This window comes from Crassostrea angulata, chromosome 9 (assembly GCF_025612915.1).
Source record: "Crassostrea angulata isolate pt1a10 chromosome 9, ASM2561291v2, whole genome shotgun sequence".
Lineage (NCBI taxonomy): Eukaryota > Metazoa > Mollusca > Bivalvia > Ostreida > Ostreidae > Magallana > Magallana angulata.
The window spans coordinates 8,967,987-8,992,321 of NC_069119.1; the positions used below are offsets into that span (position 1 = coordinate 8,967,987).

At 34.1% G+C, this 24,335-nt stretch overlaps 2 protein-coding genes across 2 annotated transcripts; both read right to left on the reverse strand.

Annotated features, from left to right (window-relative positions):
- Positions 1-5,345: 5,345 nt before the first annotated feature.
- Positions 5,346-18,965, reverse strand: LOC128163510 (calpain-7-like). Its single transcript, XM_052827125.1, has 18 exons — positions 18,871-18,965; positions 17,986-18,177; positions 17,256-17,364; positions 15,735-15,904; positions 15,464-15,531; positions 14,997-15,239; positions 14,375-14,461; positions 14,036-14,162; positions 13,567-13,652; positions 13,000-13,093; positions 12,517-12,663; positions 11,702-12,074; positions 10,998-11,097; positions 10,432-10,564; positions 8,350-8,637; positions 7,595-7,734; positions 7,055-7,147; positions 5,346-6,590 (listed from the first exon to the last, which is right to left on the reverse strand). The coding sequence occupies exons 2-18, from the start codon at positions 18,109-18,111 to the stop codon at positions 6,446-6,448; spliced, it is 2,529 nt and encodes an 842-aa protein (XP_052683085.1). The 5' UTR covers positions 18,112-18,177; positions 18,871-18,965; the 3' UTR covers positions 5,346-6,445.
- Positions 18,966-20,344: 1,379 nt separating this feature from the next.
- On the reverse strand, positions 20,345-22,366 carry LOC128163511 (E3 ubiquitin-protein ligase TRIM71-like). The gene is made up of 2 exons (XM_052827127.1): positions 22,281-22,366; positions 20,345-22,100 (listed from the first exon to the last, which is right to left on the reverse strand). The coding sequence occupies exon 2, from the start codon at positions 22,063-22,065 to the stop codon at positions 20,395-20,397; it is 1,671 nt and encodes a 556-aa protein (XP_052683087.1). The 5' UTR covers positions 22,066-22,100; positions 22,281-22,366; the 3' UTR covers positions 20,345-20,394.
- Between the last annotated feature and the right edge of the window lie 1,969 nt (positions 22,367-24,335).

The following is a 24,335-nucleotide window of genomic DNA, read 5'->3' on the forward strand; positions in this document are numbered from 1 at the left end:
TACTCCAAGACATCCGCCGTAAAAATTATCCAAAAGTTTGTTTCTACAAAGTATGATTTCATATATAAAATCAACAAAATGCTGAATACTAACTAATTGTTGATGAATATTTATATAAAACTCCTTTGATAAAGAAAGATCCAATATTCTACTTGACCTATATTCTTTCGCGCAATGTTTGATTTACTCAGCATCCTGAAACAAACATCAAGGTCACGTGCACTTAGAACTGCGAGGCGCCGTTTTTCAGAAAATGAGTTTCTCTGATTTCTTTCTAATGGTTGTAATCTTGAATGTCCTATGCACCCAAAATTGGATATAAACCGTCTTATCATAAACTTAATATTGTTGTTTTTTAGGCATTTTCTTGAAATCAAAAAATGTGCAAAAAATTCTAGCTTGGCCTACTCTTCACCCCCCCCCCCCCTCCAAAAAAAGAATACAAGTTGTGGGTTTTTTTTAAATATTGAAACATTTTGAAATTCTAAATAATGAAAGTATTTTGATTATACTATGAGAAAGACGAGGCAGGTCTATTTAATACTATACACTGGAAATCATGTTTTGTGTTATACATTTACCGTTCAGCTCAAATTATTTCCTTACACAAATAAAAGTAAAGGAAAAAGGGGGACAAGGCGTCTCCCATGGGGCCATTTGTGCACGAGGATAATAAAAAGACACTGTTAACATCAGGGGCGGATACAGGATTTGTAGTTGGGGGGGGGGCGTGGATAAAATAATTGAGGCAGGGGGTCTGGGGGCCGCCTTGAGGCCCCCTGTGGGTCCAGGGCAAAGCTCTTGACTTTTCGTGTATTTTGAAGGTAAAACCAGGCTCAAAATAGTGGTATTTTTTTTTTTTTTTAGATATGTACACTTTTAAAAGATGAAATAAGCAATAAAAATAAACAAACAAGATAAAGTTTCATTTCTTTTAATCACCAGTTGGATTTTCAAGCAACATCCGTCTTGGATTTCTGGAAACAAATATGTCAACTGGTTTTAAATGCAATCATATATTTACCTTCGACCAGCTTTTAAATATTCAGAAATATTTGCTTGCAGTCTACACTTGAAACAAAACTGCTGGGATTTCCAGTTGATTGTTGGTCGAAGGCCCTGGGGAATTTGATGCAACCACCATAATGAAATGACCAACACTGCTCGTTTTAAACATGCACAGTTTAATTGGTTTGTTATCAGAACCTGTCAACATGCATTAGGATCAGATGTTTATAGAGCAGCAGAATTACAGTCAGTATACAGCTGGTGTATCAATGAGGTGTAACATTGAGTCAGGCATAATTATAAATAAAGTAAAACACAAATTGCTAACTTTTCTATGTAAAATTTATCAAAACATCTACAGTCATGCATACCTTGAAAATTTTAGGGGGGGGGGGGGGCGTGCGCCCTCCACCCCACCCCCCCCCTTAAATCCGCCAGTGAACATGTACGTATATGCATGTACATGTATTAACAAAATCTATGAAAATTTCAAGTTGATATGTTAGTCAGCTGTGCACCGGCAATGCGATAGTATTGTTCTGTCTATGTAGTTGGTGAACCATTTGATATAGACGCCTGACGTCGACGTTTCGAAAGATTTCTGTTAATGCATGTAGTGAAATTTCCCCCTGTACTTTGATAATAATATTATGGTACATGAGATAATATTTTACTATTAAACAAGAGGCCCAGGGGCCACATCGCTCACCTGGGCAACAATAGCCTTAACTCTGATCGAATTAGCATTGCCGTATCAAAATCTCTTAACAACTAAGTAAAGTAGACCTTGCTCAAATCTTTTTTTTTAATCTGCTGATTTTTATCCACATACTTTTACGATAAATACCAAGCCCCTTTTGTTGTTGTACCTGTTATAAAGAAGATTTTTTTATTCCTATATAGCCCCCCCCCCTATTTTGTGACCCCACTTTTCTCTAGGGAATCATGGTTTGAACAAAGTTTAATCTGCACAACACGTTCTTTCACACAAGTTACTGCTTTTTGGACTAAAAACTTTCCCACAATATTTTTAAAGATTTTCTCTATATACAGTAATACACGGTTATAACAAACACTCTTATTATGAATTGTAAATTGACGCTTACAGCTAAGTGATTTTCATTCCCCGTGACTTTATTACATGATGTAAATTTGAAAGATATAATGTTTAAAGCGAAGCAAGTTCGCCCGTCCTTGACACTTCGTTATAAGCGTGTTTTACTGTATTCCTATGTAAAAATTCTTCCCCCCATTGTGATCCCACCTTACCCCCAGGGACGATGATTTAAACAAACTTGAATCTACACTATTTGAGGATGCTTCCATACAAGTTTAAGCTTTTCTGGCCTAATAGTTGTTGAGAAGAAGATTTTTAAAGAATTCCTCTATATACATGTGTATTCCTAAAATTCACCCCCCCCCATTGTGGCCCACCCTACCCCTGAAGATCATGATTTATAAAACTTGTATCTTCACTATCTGAGGATGTTTTCATTCAAAATTGAGCTTTTCTAGCCTAACAATTTTTGAGAAGAAGATTTTTAAAGATTTCACTATATATTCATATGCAAAAATCCATCTCCCCATTCTGGCCCCACCCTACCCCCAGGGACCATGATTTGAACAAAATTGAATATACACTACCTGAGGATGCTTCCATACAAGTTTAAGCTTTTCTGGCCTAATAGTTTTCGAGAAGATTTTTGAAAAATACCAACAAACTTAATTCCAAGAATTCTCAATTATCTCCCCTTGAAAAAGGTTGAATCCACTTTACCTAGTGATGCTTTGTGCCAAGTTTGGTTGAATATTAATCTGCCCAGTGGTTCTTGAGAAGAAGACGAAAATATGAAAAGTTTTCAACGACAACGCCGACAACGCCGCCAACGCCAACGACGAAAGACAACGGACAAATTTTGATCAGAAAAGCTCACTTGAGCTTTCAGCTCAGGTCAGCTTAAAATCTTAATTAAACGTCAGACGCATGTGTTAAACATACATGTACATGTACATGCTAACAGATTTTTTTTTCTTCTTTTAATTAAGAAAAGTGCATGCATTTTATTTTTGAAACATCCTCAAAATGTTTTCTGAATAAAATCAATATTTACAAGACACGTTCTCCTTTTTTTTTTTTTTTTTTTTTTTTTATCTATTAAGATATTTTTTTCCCATTATTTATTGATATATTTTATTCATTTATTCATATAGTATCTCTCCATGTATATTGTAGGTTATCACCTCGATCAACGGTTCTTGATAGAGCAAGTCTTTATAACTGTAAGTTAACGCATATGCATTTTGTAGACCATGTAACATTCAAGAAATTAAAAATCTAAGAAAACCAATTGCGATTTTTAGCTCTACAGAAACTGATAGGGTTGCACGAAAAATTTTCAATGCATATAAATAAGACGACCTGGCTATCTTTTTTAATGTTCATGTACATGAACAATAATTCTGTTATGTTGTAAATTTTGAATTTACCGGGTGGCAGTAAATACAAAATTTACAACATGACAATTCATTTACTTTATATCCAATTCTATCAGTAATTATTTAAACGAAAGGTGTAATTATTAACAATAAAGAGCTTTAATTCTTTGATGATTCATGCGGGTTATAAAGGAAGCGATCATTTTAGGAAAAAATGCAGGTTTTGTTTGATTTGATTTGATTTGAACATAGTTTATTGCATTATATATTACAATGGGATTGGGCACAAGTTATAAAAACTTAATTCGCCCTCTCCCTACATGTTGAACAACAATTACAATATTATTGCGAATACGTCTCAGTTTTCACTTATACAATAATAAATTACACCAGTTCGTAGATATTTGATAAATGTAGTAAGAAAGTTAATGTTATCTAATATTAGTATAACATGTATGCAAGGATGAACGAGATAAATAAATAAAAATAAGCTAAATGTTATCAACAAAAATACCCAGATTTGTGATTATTCAAATCTGCCAGTACCTTGAATATAAATTTGAACAATTGAAAAAGGGTATTTATTTTCATCCACACTGAGTGAGTCGTCTCCCCAAAGTAAGGAACGAGAGTCAAGAATACGAATTTTGCCAAATCTAAGAAATTTATTAAAAAATTCTTCCCTTACAGTAGCATACTTAGGACAAGAGAAAAACAAGTGATGTGCGTCTTTAATCTTCCCACATGAACAATGAGGGCTTGATATAATATTGCATCTATATAGATCTATGATTTGCGCACAATTTTGACGGAGTCTTGTGTTTAAAATATTAATACGTCTTTTCCCATAACTGAAACAAGGAGGAGCTACTGCTAGAGATTTGGAAATTTTGTTTTAAAATAAGGATAACAAACTCGAATCTCTGATATCCAAAGGTAAGGAATTCCATTCGTTGACCACAGTTGTAACAAATGATGATTTATAAATTTGCAGTCTACACACTGGTATATTGTAGCTTTGTGAGTTTCTCGTATAATATGCAGCTGCATTACATCGCATATCCGTTACAATATCTGACAGATATTCAGGTACTAAGTTATCGTGCAATTTATACATTATATTTAACCTTTGAATTTTGCGTCTTGCAATAAGTGGTTCCCAGCCCGTTTCAAAATACAAAGATTCTCTAGAAGCAAAAATAGTTAGACCAGTAACAATTCGGGCTGCGTGCAGTTGTACTTTCTCTAGTTTTTCAGAATCAAAAGCGTGACACCCTCCCCATATTCCAACTGTGGTAAAATAAACGAGGTATACGTAAGTGAAAGAGTTTTACGATTAGCTTTAAACTTTAGTTTTTTTAACAAACCAATTTTCTTATAAGCGTTACACAGTAGGTTTTGTATTTGTTGTGCAATGTCAGTACCGTCATACCCGCATGAATCACCAGAGAACGCATTTTATTATTTAAATGTATACATCTACATGAAGCAAAGTATAATTTTTTCATTTTGAGATAAATAAATAACGTCAGATGCGAGTGTGATTCAAGTTTGTAAAATCCTTCTATCTTAAGCCTTGGTCATCAATAGGAAACATAAATTTGCGGATCCAGAATTTTTTTACCCAGCAGGGACAGGGGATGTCTGGGACATCAGTTTGTTTGCCTGGAAGAAGGCGTCCGAGGCCTATTCATTTTCGGTAATTTAACTTGTGCATTGAATAAGTTTGAATTTTCCAATAGAATTGGGCCCTCCTGGACCCAATTCTAGATCCATGCAATGATGCACAGAATAAATACAAAGATATCATATTTATACAATAAATGGTTTTATATTTGGTGAATAAACAATACCAAAAAAAAATAAATACTCTTATAACACAACAAAACAAGACATCAACGTTTTTTTCCATTTGCTTTAATGTATAAAATGAACAATAATATATAATTTTAACAAATGAAAAAAAAAATATCACAAGAAGACACAGATTATTAATATTCACTTGAGTAGTTCAAACAACTTTTATGCAATGCACAAGTTCATACTTTTCAAAAGTTCATACTACTTGACATGAAATGATTATAATAAACATATAAAAAAAACCCCAATCCATTCAAAAAGTTGTGCATATTACAATTTCAAGTCAACTTTTGATGCTGTATTCATCAGGACTTGAATATAATATATCAAAATATCAAACATATTTTCCGACACACCCCGGACCCATTTAAAACTTTTAAAGAAAAATCCTTAACGCTAAAAAATCCACAATTCTCAACCCCATGCACTCTTCAAGTTGTTCTGACAACAATAAAGAATATTAGAGATATATCAGACAGGTTTGATATTGTTTGGTGTCTGAATGCTACATGACTGTACATCTTTCTCCCCTCTCTCTCATTGTATAAAGACCAATGTGACAGGACAATCACCACTGATATCAAAGAAAACGCTGTCCCTTATGTCTCTTGTTCACCGCTCCTTCCCACCCCCAAACCTATAGCGATTTATCTCTATAACACTGGACTAACAGTACTGGATATCAAGGAATTAAAAGTATATTGTTTCACTGTTGCTCCAACCTACTATCTGGGCCATGTTGACAGGATCTGCACAATATTTATCTAGGAATAAAAATCATCACTGTTCCTCCTCCCCCTGTATCATTTACCACCACTGTATCCATGGTAACTGGAAAAACAGCTCTGTTGTCCCTCTTGCTTCATTGCTCCTTCCACCCCAAACAACCTTCTCTCATATCCAATACCACTACTTTATCATCTGGGTCACGATGCACCACATATACCCAGGAATGACTATCCTAAAAGGCTTATTGTCTTGGCTTTATGAACCCCTCCCCCTGCCCAACATGTATGCAACTACTGTATCAGAAATATGGTGGTCGAATCTCATCTGCACTTTATTTATCCAAGAAAAACAGTCCCTCTTGTCTTTTGTTTCACTGCTCCTCCTGTAACCCCACCCCCAACAACCTCTAGCACTACTGTATCTGAGCCACAGTGACCGGCCCCGCGCTACTGATGTCCAGGAAGAACGGCCCCTCCTGTCCGGGGAGGAAGGTGCTGGGCATCACGTTGTACACGCCCCCTGAGATCCTGTCCATCTGTAGCACACAGTAACCATTCCTGTAAAATGAAAAATTTTATCATCATGTGGTACATCATTATTGGTACATCATAATTGGTACATCATAACCATTAACATTTTTTTCATAAATATTTTGAAAATCTCTATATTGAGACTATCAAAAATCATATAAATCAACTTATCATACCTCAAAATGCATAAAAGTGTATTTAAAGAATTAATTCAACTGCCCATTTGATAACTGCACAAGTCAATGATGTAATGAAAAATGCAAATTTGAAGTCTAATATATATTACAGGAAAAAATTATACAGTCATGCTTTATTGTTTCCAGAACTTGTAAAATGTATAAGACTTATATGCCTGCATTTTCCAGAGTTTATGAAATAAATAAACACACATTTATATGTGTATGTATAAACACACATTTACTGGTACCTGTAGCTTTTAGAATTTATCAAATGTATAACCACAACTTTTACCTGCATAAACACACATTTACCTGTAATCACCGGAACTTGTCTTTTTGAACTGGCCGGGAGCTCCCGGGACATTTTCTGACACACATGTCACCTCAAACCCCACGCTGTATTGTCTGAAATCAAACAGCTCAAGTCACATACAAAAACACACTGCAGATAAGATTTGATTTATCTTATTTAAGAGAAAAAATCTTCCTTTGAGATAAATATCTCCATGGGCTCAATAACCTTCATACAAACCTTCTAATAGAAATATTTTTACATGTACAATTCTATATCAATAACTGGCGTTTCAACTTTCAACATCTTTAACAGCATAAAGCACCGGCTACAAGTCAAGAGTTTTTATATTTTTTACCTTCCTAAGAATTTTTAAAATGCATTTTATGGTCAAATGTGGTACATTTGAAAATCTGAAAACATTGAAGGATAACATTTTAAATATGATGTGCTTTCATTGACATTAAGATCTTGAGGTATCACAAACCAGTGAGTAGTTAACAGTATTTTTAACTGACCATTTATTTGCATTTTATTTACTTACTGAGGGAGACACTTACTTGGGTCCTAGTAGCTCCAGCAGGATGTAGTTGTCCGTGTGGCTGTTGTCCAGGCGGAACTGGTAGATGGGGTTGTTGGAGTGGGAGTCCCGGTAATTACCACAGCCCCCCGCCGTACGACCCTTCCACTGGCCATTCACCTGGTCAAACACACAAACACACCTGATTCACTACTGTATACTTGGTTAATAAATGTTATTCACAAAAAATATTTTTTTTTGCCCTCTTGAACTGAAAATGGTTTGCCCCATAGTTATAAGGTTAATAATTTACCATATGATTTTTTGCCAGCAGGCACTAAAAATGAATTTCCTCAAATTCTATACTGTCCTTGTAAATTAAATAGGCTTTTAAATAGGCTTTCTTGTAAATATTATTATTTGCCTATTTAGTGGGCTAATCATATTTGCCAAGCTTAAATTTGGCAAATAAGAGTGAAGTTGAGTGGGAAAGAATATATCAGGACAAAATTAACCTACTTAATTTATACAATGTGATACTGAAAATATGCCTTTTTAGAGAAGAACTCTAATAAATCTTCTGAAATATCATTCATAAAAAATATTTTCAGATAAGACTTTTCTCAACATCATACTCATTTGAAAGTACCTAAAATCTTTGCTTTGTTTTATATCACAGATCTATGCCGATTTTATCCATAAATCATATCAAAAAAATTATAAAATTATACTATTCTAGCAAAAAGAATCCCTCTCAATTTTAGCTATTAAGATTTCTAACAACACACAACCTACCCTCTTTTCATATTGCTTTTTATACGGGTCCACGATCTTGTTCAGGCTGAACTCGCAGGAAGAGAACACCCTCAGTGTGTAGTGAATGGTGTTGTTCTTTTCGTACTGCGATATGACCAGCGTGAATTGCCTGGTTCCCTTCTCTTCCACCATTTTACAGAGGTAGTGAGGCGTGTTGATTCGGACTCCGTCTTTATAAGGAGGGGGACTGTAGGGATAGAAGACCTTCTTTCCCTCCGACTTGTAAACCAGCAGGGTGATGAATTCTTTGTTATCAGCAAAGTCATCCTACCAGGAATTCAAATAATTTTGGTCTTCAATTACATGTACTTTAGAAATAAAATATAAATCAATAATGTTTTACAAGAAAATCTTAATTTTTCACTTTGTATTCATCATGTGATGATGCATGCATTCATTTGAACATATTTTTTCTGTTTTCCATTTTATGCTACAAAATTAGTCAATATATTATTGATCCATCCATCTGTCATACATCTTAAGGTGGAATGTCCCTCTGATAAGAGAGATAACTTCTGTAGAAAATAATATCACTTTGTTTCTGTTAACTCACAATTATTAATGCATGTAACAACAAGGGAGGTGGTGCATGGTCCCAATTTATGTTGGAAGGCGATACACTTATTTGAATTCAAAGATAGAAAAAGAAAATTAGAACTGAACCCCATGGCTCTTTTGAAGCAGGGGGGCAAAAAAGTAAAGAAAACTTTTACAAAATATTACAAGAAATGTATCATAATGATAAAGTATATATGAGGCAATATCTACATGACTATTCCTCCCCCTCTCCCCTCCCGATGGATTTATTCTTTTTTTTAAATATAACTAAATTTTATATACTTGTTCAGTACATGTACGGTACATGTTTGATGTTTTAGGCCAGAGAATATTTGGATTGAATATTTTTATTTCTCTATCTATAGCTCGTTCACAGAGCTGAATGAATTATAATTGGGAAAAATGTGACCTAGACATTACGAATTCTAGACTTTGTTGAAATCGTTTAATTATAACTTATAACATTTCAAATGTTTAAAATTGAATAAAGCTTTTCTATTCTGAGGAAGCAGATATGGGAAAACAAATTGAAAAAAAAACCCCTAATATCTCAGCTCATTTGATTCAAGACAGTATATCCCTGTATTGCTACATGTACATGTATCATACCAATTACTGGAAGATTATTCACTTGATCCCCTTTTTGTGTTACATCTAACAAAATGCTCTGGTTTACATTTTTAGGATTTCTTAAATATATATATCCATTTACTATTATCTTATCCAAATTTAAAAAAGAAAACCTTTTCTGAAATTTAAGAAACTGTGGCAATTTTTCTTGCACTGTATGTAAAACATGTAAGTAAAACCTTCAATAGTCTATGATAAAGAAAGATAACTCTTGTTGATTGAAGCAATTTTTGTTGCAAACCTATACAACAAAGTGTTATTCTGAACTAAAATGCAGCGCTTCAATGTGTTTTGTAATATGAATTGAAAATGTATATTACTATATATTATTTTCATATACATTTTGGATTTTTAATTTTATTCTGCGATGGTAAAATTTTGTTTTTTCTAATCACTATGTCTAGTTTTCTTCATATCATGATTAGACATTTTATCATTTTTTGAAAAATCTAGCAGCGCTTCATCACTTAATATTTGTTTCATATGAATCGATTGATATTGACTTTGATGAAAATCAATATGAAAATTTTTTTAAAATTTATGGCAAAATTAATAGCAGAGGGATATTACACCTTAAAACAATAACATCAGATAAATAAATCAATAAAATCATGCCCCCATCCTTAATCCTAATATTCTTTGGGTAATACTTGTATACTTTTTCATCAAAGTGAACAACAAGTTTTATTTAGCAATGCCAAAGTAAAGATCCTGGCTTTCAATTATGAATAGAGAGACAGATTCAATTGTTCTGTTTTTTTGGTTCAGGCAATTTTTTTTCCCTAGCAAATAAAAGAAAAATCAGGAACGCATATAATCTATCTATGTGCCGTTAACAATTACAAAAAGACAGAGAGAGATACTGGTTTGTACCTTGTCTGTGATGTGTCGAGTCAGCAAAATCCAGACAGCCGCCGGCTGATTGGCTCGGATTTCTAGACGGAATTGTGGATTATCACTGATGTTATAGGAATCTCTCTTAGGCCCTTCCTTTGCTGCCCATGTACTATATATAACATAACAAAACATTTTGGCTGGCTTGATAGAGAAAAGACTTTTTTTTAAAAAAAAGTGGCTTAATACTTAATGCATACACATACACCTTTCTGGTAAACCATAGAACATGTGTAAGTGTGAGCCAATATAAAAACATTGTGTAAAAGTCAGAAGCCTGAATTAATCCAAATTGCTACAATGATCACTGTATTGTAACCAACTATGGATCAAACTTGGGTCATCCAGGGTGTCACCAGGAACATTTCCCAAGATCAAGAGATCCTGACTTGTTTAACGGGTTGTTAATTATTTTTGTCTATATACCTATCCACATTTCACTCCCCTCTTCTCACCTACCCAGGTCAATCTAACCACTGAATATATCCAATCTCCATATTTGACAGTGGGGTAGAGGAAGGCTATGAGACAGACTAGAATCTTACCTGTGAGTACATGTTGTGTATTTAAACAGCTCTGGGTTCCAGTTTATGTAAATAACATCAAAAAACCGACACAAAGAATCGTAGTCAATCCAAAACACCCCTGTAAAAAATTACATCATATTTGAAATATGTAATGACCTGTTTTAAAAAACACACAGGAAATGACACCTTGAAAATCTTGAATAACCAATAAAACAAAAGAAACCAATAATATTTCTAAATATTCTGTTATAGAAGCAAATGAACTATTACAAGACTTTTAAAAAACCAAAATTTTAAAACCCTTAACTGTACATGTACAGTACCGAACAGACCCAACCAAACAAAAAGTAAACCTAAACTAAATCCTTGGTTTACTCTCTGGGTTTACTTCGGGTTTACTAGAGTGGACCCAGAGTAAACACAGAGTAAACCCAAAGTAAACCCAGAGTGGACAAAGAGAGTAAACCCAGTCAGAAGTATACCCCTGAAAGCAGACGCTACATGTGTATTCGGAATATACAAGGGGCAGGAATTACATGCAGTAAGATGGTAAGATAAAATGCAGGTCTGCTTCACACTTCAAAGAAATTATCGAGTAAACCCAAAGTAAACCCCGAATAGCCCAAAGCAGTTCGGGTTTACTCTGGTGTTAGGTTTGGTCTAATTGGTACTGTAACTATAAAATACTATAAATAAATCTACACATGTATACATGTTCATACCGTTATCATACTGTTGGGCACTTTTGGGATCATAATTCAACAGCTTCTGTAAATCTGGAGTCCAATTCATTAGGTCTTTCTCTGAGAAATTCCCCTTCCAACGTAAATGACTCCAGGGATTTTTTAACATAAAGAGTTTTTTCCCTTTCACATCTCGAATGTCCAACATGGCATAAGCATGAGTTGGCACTAAGCCAGCTCTGTCAGCCTCACTATCATGCATTTCTCCAGTTGCTATGGTGATCAAACAATGTCCTTTATGAAACCTGTCATGGATTCGTTTGAATTCCTTGTCTCTGTCAAAATCCTCAGAATTTCTTTTGATGGCTACTCTTTCTGGGATCCATCCTGTTAGAGCATGGAGGTCTATGTTCTGAAATAATATGGGTCATTATGCCATTATGAAGCTTTTCTATTTCCACTCACTCTCAGATTTTTATAAACTAGCTTGTATATGCAAATTTTCAATGGTATAATGAGAATGTTAAACATTATACTTTTACTATAGGGTAATACAATTATGTATTTTTTCTCCATCTTATTATACCTACATGTAACAGGTAGGGAGCATGTATAGAAAAAAGTTATTTCAACATTTTTCATTTAATACCAATTTTCACATATTTTATGTTACAATGTAAGCGGATCAACAAAAATAAAAATGTTCATTGAAGGTGAAACATGACAGCAATTTACATTGATAGAATCATTGTTGATAAATTTCTTTATCTTCAAAGCTGCATTTCACAAAATTTACTTTAAATGATGGTCATGAATATTAATGAAACCACACAAAGTACAGTAGATGTACTCACTGAATTGGATCCCGGGAAATCGTAACCACCCATTACTTTCATGTAGGCTTTCTCTAGGAGGGAGATCCATAACTCATTCTTGTTGTTAGAGAAAGAACAGAGGAGCTCCCCACCTCTCCCCATTGGGAAAAAGTCATCAATGATCACCTAGAATGGTAAAACATACCCTTATATCAGTACAAGCAATAGATCATTTGAATAACAAAATTAATTTCTATATATTAAATTGTAAATATCAATAACAAATAACATACCATAATCAGAATACAAAAACAAGTTCAACAATACTCTCTCTCTCTTTCTCTCTCTCTCTCTCATTCAAAATTATCTAAACTGGATAATTATAATCATGTGATAAAATGTCTCTGTCTGATATGTAGCTAATTTTTTTTTCTTGAAAAAAAAAATTAAATATCAATTATCGTAATGGCACAAACAAGTTCAATGATTCTCTCTCTCTCTCTGTCTCTCTCTCTCTCCTACCTTTCTTGGTACACCATTAATGTTGAGTTTCACCATGTATTTCCCACAGGGATTATACACAGGGTCTCCATTCCTGTTCTGGGGATAGATGATGCTACAATAAACATAAAAACACCCTCATTTTTACAATCAAAAGACAAAAGAACAAAAGGTAAAGTAATAATTTAACTTCACATAATGTAGAACAACTTGACACGTACACTTATACATGTACTAGTATCTTATGGCATTAACAGCATCTATCAGTATAACTAGAGACATTCAGGTACTTGCTACAATTCACAATTAACAATACAAATACTGTAGATTTCCTTAATAGGTGAATAATTATTATCCGCATAAAGTTGCGAGAAACACATCTCGCAGATTTAAAATTTTTGCTTTTATTTTTTCAGACAGATGTAAAGTAAATGAAACTATGATAAAAATTCGACTTTTGTGATTTTTTATTCTCGTGATTCGATGCAAAACAGTTGAATCGTGGAATTAAGTACAATGTACTTGCGTAAAATAAGGAATCTATAGTACATGTACGTCATGCTGTAGCACTGGTTCAGACTCACTGACCTTGTGATAAGTTTTTTCTTGAACCGTCTTTCATACTGAGCACTAATGGCAAGGGATGAAACAAAACTACAGTCAGATACAATGGTCTGGAAACAAAAACTGATTAAAAATTATATAATAACATAAGAATTATCTACAAGTATATAAGCCTGCAATTAATAAAAGCAGCTGCAGAACCATAGGTTTTTGGACTACAGACTTCCTAAGATCAAAATATTCAAGATATTATATTACAGAATGTTTTGAATTTATGATCGCCAATTACTGTGGACTACAGACACTTTTTAAAGATTCCTTGAACAATTGTTTCCAAATTTATGGAGGATTTTAATTCATTAGTAAAGTATACTCTCAAATTTTAACAAAAGTAAGCCACAACGAAGTCTTCATAATTCAACAACATAACATGATCAGCCCCTTTTTAAACAGTTTTTTAATGAATAAATGTTTTCAAAAAATGACCTCTGACCTGTTTGATGCTGTAGCAGGAGACTGTGTAGATAATTTGTGGGTTATCACAGAACTGCTCTGGCCTCACCCAACCCTGGAGGTCAGCTCGCTGCTTGGGGGACAGGGCAAGCTTACCGCACTTGTCACTGAAAGGTCAGGTAAAGGTTAAAGGTCAGGTAATTAGTAAGCTTTAACAAATATTTACATGAACTCTTTACTCCCCCTCTACAATATCAACATGAAATAGACCAAACCATTGAAAAAAATGTTATAAAGTTAAAAATATATATTTGACATGTTTGATATTCCATATCAACCAATTTTTCATTACTGTACTTGTTCAGTCTACAATATATACCTGTAAGGAACAGGATATGCAAATTTTTCCTTCATGTCCACACTCATAAAAGGAACGTATTCTCTTCCATTGATGAAAGAAGTTTTCCTGTAAAACACAAAATAATTTTCAAAATTTTTTTAAAATTGATTTGAAAAAGATTTTTTTACTATCAAATGAAGATATTAAAATACTTTTCTAATTGACCTTGCTCTTTTAGTCACAAAAAACACAAAAAGCCAGCATTTTCAATATGCCTTGAACTTTTACAACTTGTAGAATTTCTACTTTCATTTAATAATAATCTAACTTACCTCTTTTTTGCAAATTCAGTACATTTAGATACTTTATACTATTCAAATTGAACATTGCACAGATCTGATTTCCAATTACAAACACTGTTTTTTCCTTACTAAGCATGACATAAAAATTTTAAAACAAGTTACATGTATTTTGAATTTTTCATAAGACTTAAATTTATCAGCTTTGTAACTTCAAAATGTAATTACAGAACATGGCATAATAAATTTGAGAGAAAATTGAAAATTCATCTCTAAATGGTGGTCCTTATGTTAAATTCAAACAGGTCCTAATACAAATAACTTTAAAATTACAACCCATCTTTTTTTAAAAACTCATTTACCTGAGAACTTCGATTTCTTCTCTAGAATACACAGTGGGCCCCAGGTTAATAAGATGGCCACTTCGTTTAGGGGCGTTGTTTGCTGTGGAGGGTTTCCCTGCAGGTAAGGATGCCTTATCATCATCGTCCAAGAAAGCCCCATACCCCAGGGGAGGGGGCTTATTATACTCCCCCGCTTTGTTTAGGGGTGGGAGAGGCTTCACCCCTGAGGAAGCAGACAGTTTCTTCTTTATATCCTCAGCCCTATTAGAATTATGAAGATATTCATGTATGTTTTATAATAAATCAAGGCCCACAAAGCAAAAATTTACAGTTCCTACCCTTGTACTCCCCTTAAGGTTTTTGAGGAGATAATCAAGACATCCTTGACTTGGGAGGATGTACTCCCCCCTAGGAGATCACAACTGTCCTTGACTTGGGGAGATGTCCCCCCCCCCTCCTCCACCCAGGGATATACCTATACCTACCTGTCCAAGGCCTGAGATGCTACTTTTGTCATCTTCTCTTGTAGTCCTTTATCTGAGGTACTGTCTCTCTATAAAAGTAACATCATCTCAATAAATGTAAAAAATTGATGGCAAATATGATCTATAGATGCTTTTAACATGTACTTTTAAAGCTATGTAAACCAGATTAAGCACATTATTATAGTCCATGTTATTTTCTGTAATCTAAATTTTACTATGACCTAAATATGATCGGTAATTGGTGATTATCATAGATTCTGCCAGGACATACAATTTTGAGGAAGACTTCGACAGCCTCTGTGTAAAGCTCCTTCGCTTCGTTGAGGTTACCCGCCTCATCCTCATCAAACGCCTGATGAAGGAGGAAGTTCCCTCTCTCCATGTCCAGCTTCTCTTTTGACTTGTGCTCACTGGTTTGAGTTACCACAGCTCCTGAGTTTACTGTGAATGCATAATCAAATACTGCAGATTCCTAATTAAGTGAGAGAAATTAATTTCCACATAAAATTGCGAGAACCAATCCTCGCGGAATTTTAAATCCCACTGGTTTGAGTTACGACAGCTCCTGAGTTTTCTGTGAATGCATAATCAAATACTTTAGATTCCTAATTAAATGAGAGGAATTAATTTCCACATGAAATTTCGAGAAGCAATTCTCGCAGATTTTAAATCTCACTGGTTTGAGTTACTACACCTCCTGAGTTTACTATGAATGCACAATAATAATAAATATATTATTAATAGAATAATCAATACTGTTAACAAATAATAAACATATTAACCATGTTTACTGTTTACAAATATTGAACTGATAACTGATTAAAGGCCGAACATTTTTACCGTGTGGTAAATCTCAGGTGAGGGCGGGGCTTAATTTCTAGAGGTGTGAAAGCCTCCGGGGCTTGCAGTCTACCTGCGGTCGTAAACGCTGCTAATCACTATACACAGGAAGCAAATTAACACACAGGAAATAAATAATTAGTCAGAATTGGTCTTAGTTTGAATATGGTATTGTTCTAATGACCGTACGAAGCGATTTTATACAGAAATGTTTTGCGTCGTCCGAATTTTCTCTTAGCACACGTGTGTAAAGTACAATTGAAAAAAATTCAGTAAATTAATTCTGCATTAAAAATGTAAGTCGGTACATTGTGTTTAGCCCTTGACATTGTTTAGGAAGGTAGTTAAAAATTCAATTTTTAATCCCCCTTTTAATACATGACGGAAGATATCAAAGATAACGTTGTTAATTGCTAGTAAACAGAAATCCGCGGACCTGGCAAGATTACGCTCAGACGATCACGTCAATCAAACTGGGTGCTATTGTTTCAAACTTGATTGACAAGCGGCATCTTTTTGAAGTTTGTAGAGGTAATAAAGGGGGCGTTCGTAAAATGTTCGGCCTTTAACTGTTAGCAAGTAATCAACATGTTAACTGTTACCAAATTAAATGATTAAACAATAACAAAAAGTTATGTAGATAATTGTAAAAAATGATGATAATTGGGTTCTAAAGAAATAATAAACACATTAATTTGATTAACTGTATAATAAGCTGAATAAATGTTATGAAATAATTAACAAATATAGTGACCATATTTTGATATGACCAATCAGAATTTATATCAAAGAAATATTCAATGCTTGTTTAAGGCAATGCACTGAGCAAATTTAAAACAACTGGTCATCTCATGGTAGTTTGCAATGCAAATGATGCTTCTCTCAGGGGCCTAATATGGTAATCAGAAATTGTAATAAAACAAAATATTGCCAGCTTCCAAATTTTACTTACTAGCTTTCTTGAGCTCCTCGGCTCTCAGTATATATTCGTTGGCTTTGTTGATGATGTTGGGGAGCTTGGAACCAGCCAGAGCTGCTGAGAGTAAGGCCTGGGCAGCTTCCTGGAACACAGATAATATCCTTGATCATAAGACATGTTTAACAGGGATGATTTAAACATCCTTGATTTTAACATCCTTGATCATCATAAAAATAACATGTTTAACAGGGATGATTTTAACATCCTTGATCATAAAACATGTTTAACAGGGATGATTTTAACATCCTTGATTATAAAACATGTTTAACAGGGACAGTTTTAAAATCCTTGATCATAAAACATGTTTTACAAGGATGCTTTTAACATCCTTGATTATCAAACATGTTTAATAGAGATGATTTTAAAATCCTTTTAAATCAATTTGTTATACATTGTAGGTCCTAAGTCTCAGGAAATTTTTATTTAGTTAAACAGTTAATCAAGACTAATTACTAGGCCTAAATAAATCTTAGACTAGATTTACATGCCCTTATTATAGTTAGTCAGGATAATACAGCATCTTCAACAGGTCAGCATGACTATATTTAACATCCTAAATAATATGAGATCATTTATAACATTGTATTTATAATGGAACATTATACGATGAACAGCTAGGACTTATTCAAACATGGTTAATTGCATCAACGTTTGATGTCGGTAAAACAGAATACTGGTACGTTAAATGCTAAATGATCCTTACATTGTAATAGAACACAGCCATAGGATAGTTGCCCGTCTTGTCATATTCCACGGCCTGGTAAGCAAACTGTTTGCCATCCGTCTCCAGAATAGCTGGATCCACCAATCCACTGGTATCATCATCCATCCCTGAGTTGTCCGTGGAATGGCTAAAGAAGTCCCATATTTTATGTCAAGTGAGTAGACCAGGTACCTGAAATTGTATTGGTAGATAGTATTGATACATGTGCAACAGAATGGGAGAAATAATGACAGACCAGACCGCGATTCGAACCCGTGCCTCCTGAATCTTTAGTCAGGTGCTCTATCAATTAACCTATCTGGCGCCCATATTCACACTGGTCTGACCATCATTATTTCTCCCATCTCATTACATCTGGTGCCGTGACTAACCCCTGGAACTGACAGGTTAACGCCTGCCTGGGGAAGAGCCTGGGTTGATTTTCGAGGGTAAGGATCATTTAAGGGGGAGGAACGTGATGGGCAGACTGGTTCGAATACCGGCGCCAGATAGCTCAGTTGGTAGAGCACCTGACTAGAAATTCAGGGGGCCGGGGTTCGAATCCCGGTCTGGTCCGCCATTATTTTTCCCATCCCGTTACACATGCATGTATTTACGTGATAAGAAAGACAATAATTAACACAATAAAGCCTTTCTCCTCTTTACCTACATGTAATAGTTTCTTTGCCAAGCAAATTTGACGACACATGATTTAATCAAACTCAAATCATCTTTGAAATAAAAAACAACACAGACAAAACACAACTTCATAAAACTTGTATTACAAGAAGCCCTCTGTGGTTTTATATTTCAAATGTTTATTTTATCTAACTTCCTACAAAAAATGTAGTAGACAATTTCATTAAAAACTATTTTAATCATTACCTTGAAGAAGTTATTTCAAAATTGAACGTTCTTCCAGTTTCAATTGGTTTTCATCGTTTGTTTGTATTTCGATCACGAACCGAAAATAGAAATGGCGTCACCGATTTTAGGCAAGTTGATCATATCGTTATTCGATCATTATTTTTACTCGTCAAGCGCAAAAAAGGTAATGCACTAAAAATAATGTACGCACGGCACCTTGAATAGAATGCATAGGGATGTTGTATACAAATTGTAGTGAAATGTACATTGATATGTTGATACATCCCATCTCGCCTTGACTGTGAAATACAGGTGGAAAAGGTAAAAAAAAAAAATTAGTGCGGTGAAATGGAGATTTCCTAATAAAGGTACCGTAAAAACGGAACTTCTAAATTGGTGAGATTTTTCGATAATGATTAGATAATTACAGATTTGTTTTGAAAAAGTGTCAGAACCATTTGTTATAAATATTTAAGACGGCTGGATGGTCGTGACAATTTTTAGACTTTATTGATCTCTTTAAAAAGAAGAGCTCTGTAGGTAAAAATATACATGAATAGGAAAACACTCAAATCTTAAAGTAATTGGAATTTTAATTAATAATAGTCGATAGATAAAAATAAAATCTAGAATTTTAAAATGGATCTAAAGGGTACTATATTGACGATCCAGCCTCCTTTATTGTGAGGTTTTTAATTTCAAATTTACGGGTCGCTTGCTCTCATTAAGACTAAGGTTGGTCCGATCCTCTTATATGGCCTCATGTTGAATCAAAGCTTATAAAATCCTCGCATTATAATTAACGAGCCAATATGCCTTATTCTTTTGAGACTTTTTTTCTACTCGAGATGTTTTATGACGTACATTGTATATATATCAGAAGTAATCCACAATGTTTTAATGAACAGAAAAATATTGAAAGCAAACACTGCAAGAACACAAGACGGAGATAACAAGAAACTTCAAAGTACATATAAAGAATTTATTTAAATTACTCTTAGATATTTAGTTCAGCTTTATACTAATTTAAGATTATATCAATTCTGATATCTGTAAAACTGGAGCGTCTCTGTAATTTATGACCATCCCTTTGTGACTCAGTCTGTGCATGGTTATGTGCGTTAGGCCTGTAAGCGAGAGGTCGCTGGTTCAAATCCCGCTGTTGTCACTCGAATTTGTGTGTTGTGCACTTGGACAAGGCAATTTATCTACATTGTCTCAATCAACCCAGCTGAAGTTAGGGTTTAACCTGCAATTGACTATAGTGTCAATTCCATGAGGAGTCAACTTTCATCTGCTCAGAACCATGTAAACCGGGGATATGCACCGACCCTATGCACCTAATGGCACGGAGAAGGATTTAACTAACTGATACAAAGTGGGATACCGGAAGGTTTATGTTTTCTTTTTATTATTTATTCTATTCATCGAATATTTATTTGTATTTAAACTCATTTATCATTTTATTTAGCAAAATAACAGCAAATGTTTTCCAACTCTTTATTAAGTGAAATCAATAAAATGTACATTTTTCATGATAGCTCACATATGATATTGAATTTTTTTCACATGACCTCTGTCAAATTCGGTAACATAGAGGTTATCTCCCACGTCGACATATAGACCGTATGGATGCCGCATGTCACATTTGTCAATAAAGCAGAGAAAATGTCCATTCTGATCAACAATATGGATACGGTTGTTGTCATAGTCTGCTACTAGTATCTGGCTCTGGCTGTCTGTACTGATTCCGACTGGATCAAATGATTTCTCAGAAGTGGATTCGGAATCAAGACCAGTGTATTTAAATCGGAGCTTACCGGCCTGATTAACAACCACTACTGCACAGGCTTCGATATCTATGACACAGATGTTCAAATTCCGATTTTCACAGATGGCACCAAGCTGGACTGTTGAAAAGAGAGGCTTGCCTTCGTCATCAAATTGAATGATTTGTTTCTCGGTGGAGCCAGAGTAACGGACAATTTGCGATTGTTTTTTATCATCGCGAATCAAGGTAACCAAAAGGTCCCCAGATAAGGCACTGCACACATTTAGAGGTCTCCATGTCAATAGTTTGACCACTTTTTCTATCCGGTTTCCTTTTATTACATTCACACTTCTGTCATAGTAATCAGTATAAACCAGATCTTCACTCACTGACAATGCTATGTCTGAGGGTACATTCCATGACTTGGTTTTGATAGAATCCAGCAGTTCTCCCTGGATGTTGTAAAGTTTTACGAAACTGCTATTACCAATAGTCCACATTCTTTTATCACTAACACACATAACTCTATACAGACAAAAATATCCCGTATTTGTACATGATAAAATTTTAGGTTGAGCTAGAAGAGGCTTGTCTAAAGGAGGGGACGTAACTCCCGGATATTCGATTAAGTCACCATGTTCTGTTGTGATACTCCCTGATGACAGCGATCCAAACTGCTCACACAGTTGCTCTTTGTTGATATATTGGATACAGAAACTAGGAAATGTCATTTTAAGCTTTGGAACGGAACTTTGAATACTATCTTTCTTAGAATTGTATGCAGATACAAGATAGAAATCATCTGAATCCAGCACATTATTGAGATCACTGATGTTGTGCGTGATCTCTGCTATTACGTTGTTGATTTGGCTCTCCTGCTTTTCCATGGCAGTCAAATATTTTTTATGCAAATTACTTATTTCTGATTTGTTCCTTTCGATAATCGTCTCTATTTCTCTATGTAAGTCTTTTCCTCGCTGTTCTATTTCATTGGACAATTCCCGAAAGCCTTCATTAATAGTAGTTATTTGATGTTTGATTTTTGACACAACCTCGTGGCATTTTGGTAAAAAGGAGTTCTCCAATTCTTCTAGATCTTGTTGTAAGATTTCTTTTTTTCTCTGGAAAGTTATCATTATGTCATCTGCTTTATGTCCTAAATGATCATACGAGGAAACGCATCGAGTACAAATTGGAATGTTGCATTGTTCACAATGGAGATCGCATTGTTTGGGTGTGTGTTTGGAACATGTAGGAAAAATTGGAATAAACTTACGCCGTTCAAATGGCACAACTTTATGGTCTTTGGATTCATCTAAGAGATGGTTCCCAACACATCTCGCACAAATGTAGAAGCGACAGACTTCGCAGTAAAATGCAGGACCGGAAGTTCCACACAACTTACATCGTAAGACTTCCTGTGCACATTTCCGAGGGTCCATGGTCTTATAGTTACAATGTACTTGCAGATTACAATCTGGAAAAGTTATGGATGAAGAACATTTAACACTGTAACATATTTGACATGTGAAAATACATACATAGGCATTTAACTTATGTTTGTATGACATATATAAAAGTTAGCAACACGTACCAAAAGATATACATACTTGTGATACGGAATTTCAGAGAAAATATTAGTTGCCAATTTACAAACCTAAAGCTTAAAAATGTGAAAAAACCCCCAGATCCTTCCAGTTCCCTTAATGACATCTACTGAATCAATGATACATGAGATGTGTGTAGTAGTTAAATTAGATAAATTAGACTTTGAGATGGCAAGATCTAGGTTAATCAAAACAAATCGTAATAGTTTAACAAGGTCGCAATTCTATTGGCTATTTTACAAGGAAGAAAAACTGCTTGATATCGTGTATACGTTATACATTTGATACTTAAGTCATGGTGTCAAAATATGTAGACATCAGCTAGCGAGATTAAACTGGGTATATTATAGATAACGTTCATATGAGACACTTCTAACCATCTTGTCTTACTACTTAATTTGTCCTTATTATCACCCAATTAGATAATTATCAAAGTTTTTTAGGGATAGCCAAATGGCATAAGTCACTTTCTTTTCCAACAATGTTTAGACATTATTGCAAAGAACAAATCTACTTTGTTTAATATATGAAAAGTGCATTATATTCATCGAAAATGGTAGAAGAGGATGTTCTTGTGTAATTCACACTGCGAAACAATTACAAAAATTGCCGTCTTCCATCTACGTTATGAACGATACGTATCATCTGATGATAAAATGCTATTTTAAATGTGTTTTATTTCTATTCATATAGAATCCATATATACTGAGCAATGTTATCACGAAAGACTCACTATATATAATCAGTAACTAGTTTTTATTGTTTATCTTAATATACGGTGGATATCACTCATGGGATAAATTTTTGATATTCCACTGTGTGTTCTTACGCCACTTGATGATATAATTAACATTACATAGGTTTGGGCGATTGATTAACAAAAGAATGAAAAAGTAAAAAAAAACAAAAGAACAAACCAAAAACAGTTAAAAAGTATTAAGCGCACACATTCCGCTTGCATAAGTAGTTCTTATAAAAACTTGAAGTTTGGTTTACTATTTATGTAACATTTTACTCAGTTTTATTTCAATTCTATTACCATAAAAGATGCAAACATACATAAAATACACTTCGACCTGTTAATTCAAGAATGCACATTTTGTCTCACGCGTAAGAATTTCGATCGAAAGATCGATTCATTAATGATCTCGATGAACTGACTTCAATCATAAGAAGATGCTCCATGAACTGACCTCGATCTATTGATGTTGCATAATAGTAGATAGGAAGACGGCTTGATTTATAAACAAGGTTACGTTATAATGCGACCTCAGTATCAAGTTATGATAGCATTAATGATAGCATTCAATGTTTTTCAGTCACATTAAATTATTTTAATACAACTCTTTCTTTGTTTACGTGTTAATGCTCTCTGAAGAGCCCTACTCAGTATTCTGTAGAAGAAGAAGATACATTAACATTTAATAATTACGTTAAAAATATAAAACTAGACAAGGAGTTTACGAACGGCTTTCCCCAAATTTATTTTAAAATTAAATTTGTTGACGGTTTATAATGATGAAATTATGGTGTACAGATTCAAAATATTCTAGATTTTGTAAAAATACAGTACTTTTTAAATTATTTTACATCAAACTGATCATGTTGATTGCTTCTAGCTATCAATATATCATTATTGCCGATCATACCTTTAAAAGGAATACTCGTTTTAACTCACATTGGAAATCAATATATGCCATGTATACTGGTCTCATATTCAAGATTGTTCTTTGTTGTTGGAATTTATTAATTGCATATTTTGTTGCAAACACCGATGGAATTCTATAAGAAGCTAGGAAAATACTTGTAATAAAATGTTATTATACAGAGTCGGAAAACATCAGTACAGAGCTAGCTGCCTTACTTGACAATTGACTGGTGAGTTCACAAGTTATGTGGGGTTAGAGATGAATAATCCTGTCTGCTTAGTACTGTCGGCAAATTTTAAAGTGAAGTTTGAGTGTTCATATAAACTACCTACTTTACTATCACAGATCATGAGTCCTAAATAAAATTTTCCCAGCCATTACGCAGATTTCATCAGTAGACATTTATTATTTACTGATATTGGAGTAAAATTTAACTGATTTTTAACTTTATGTAAA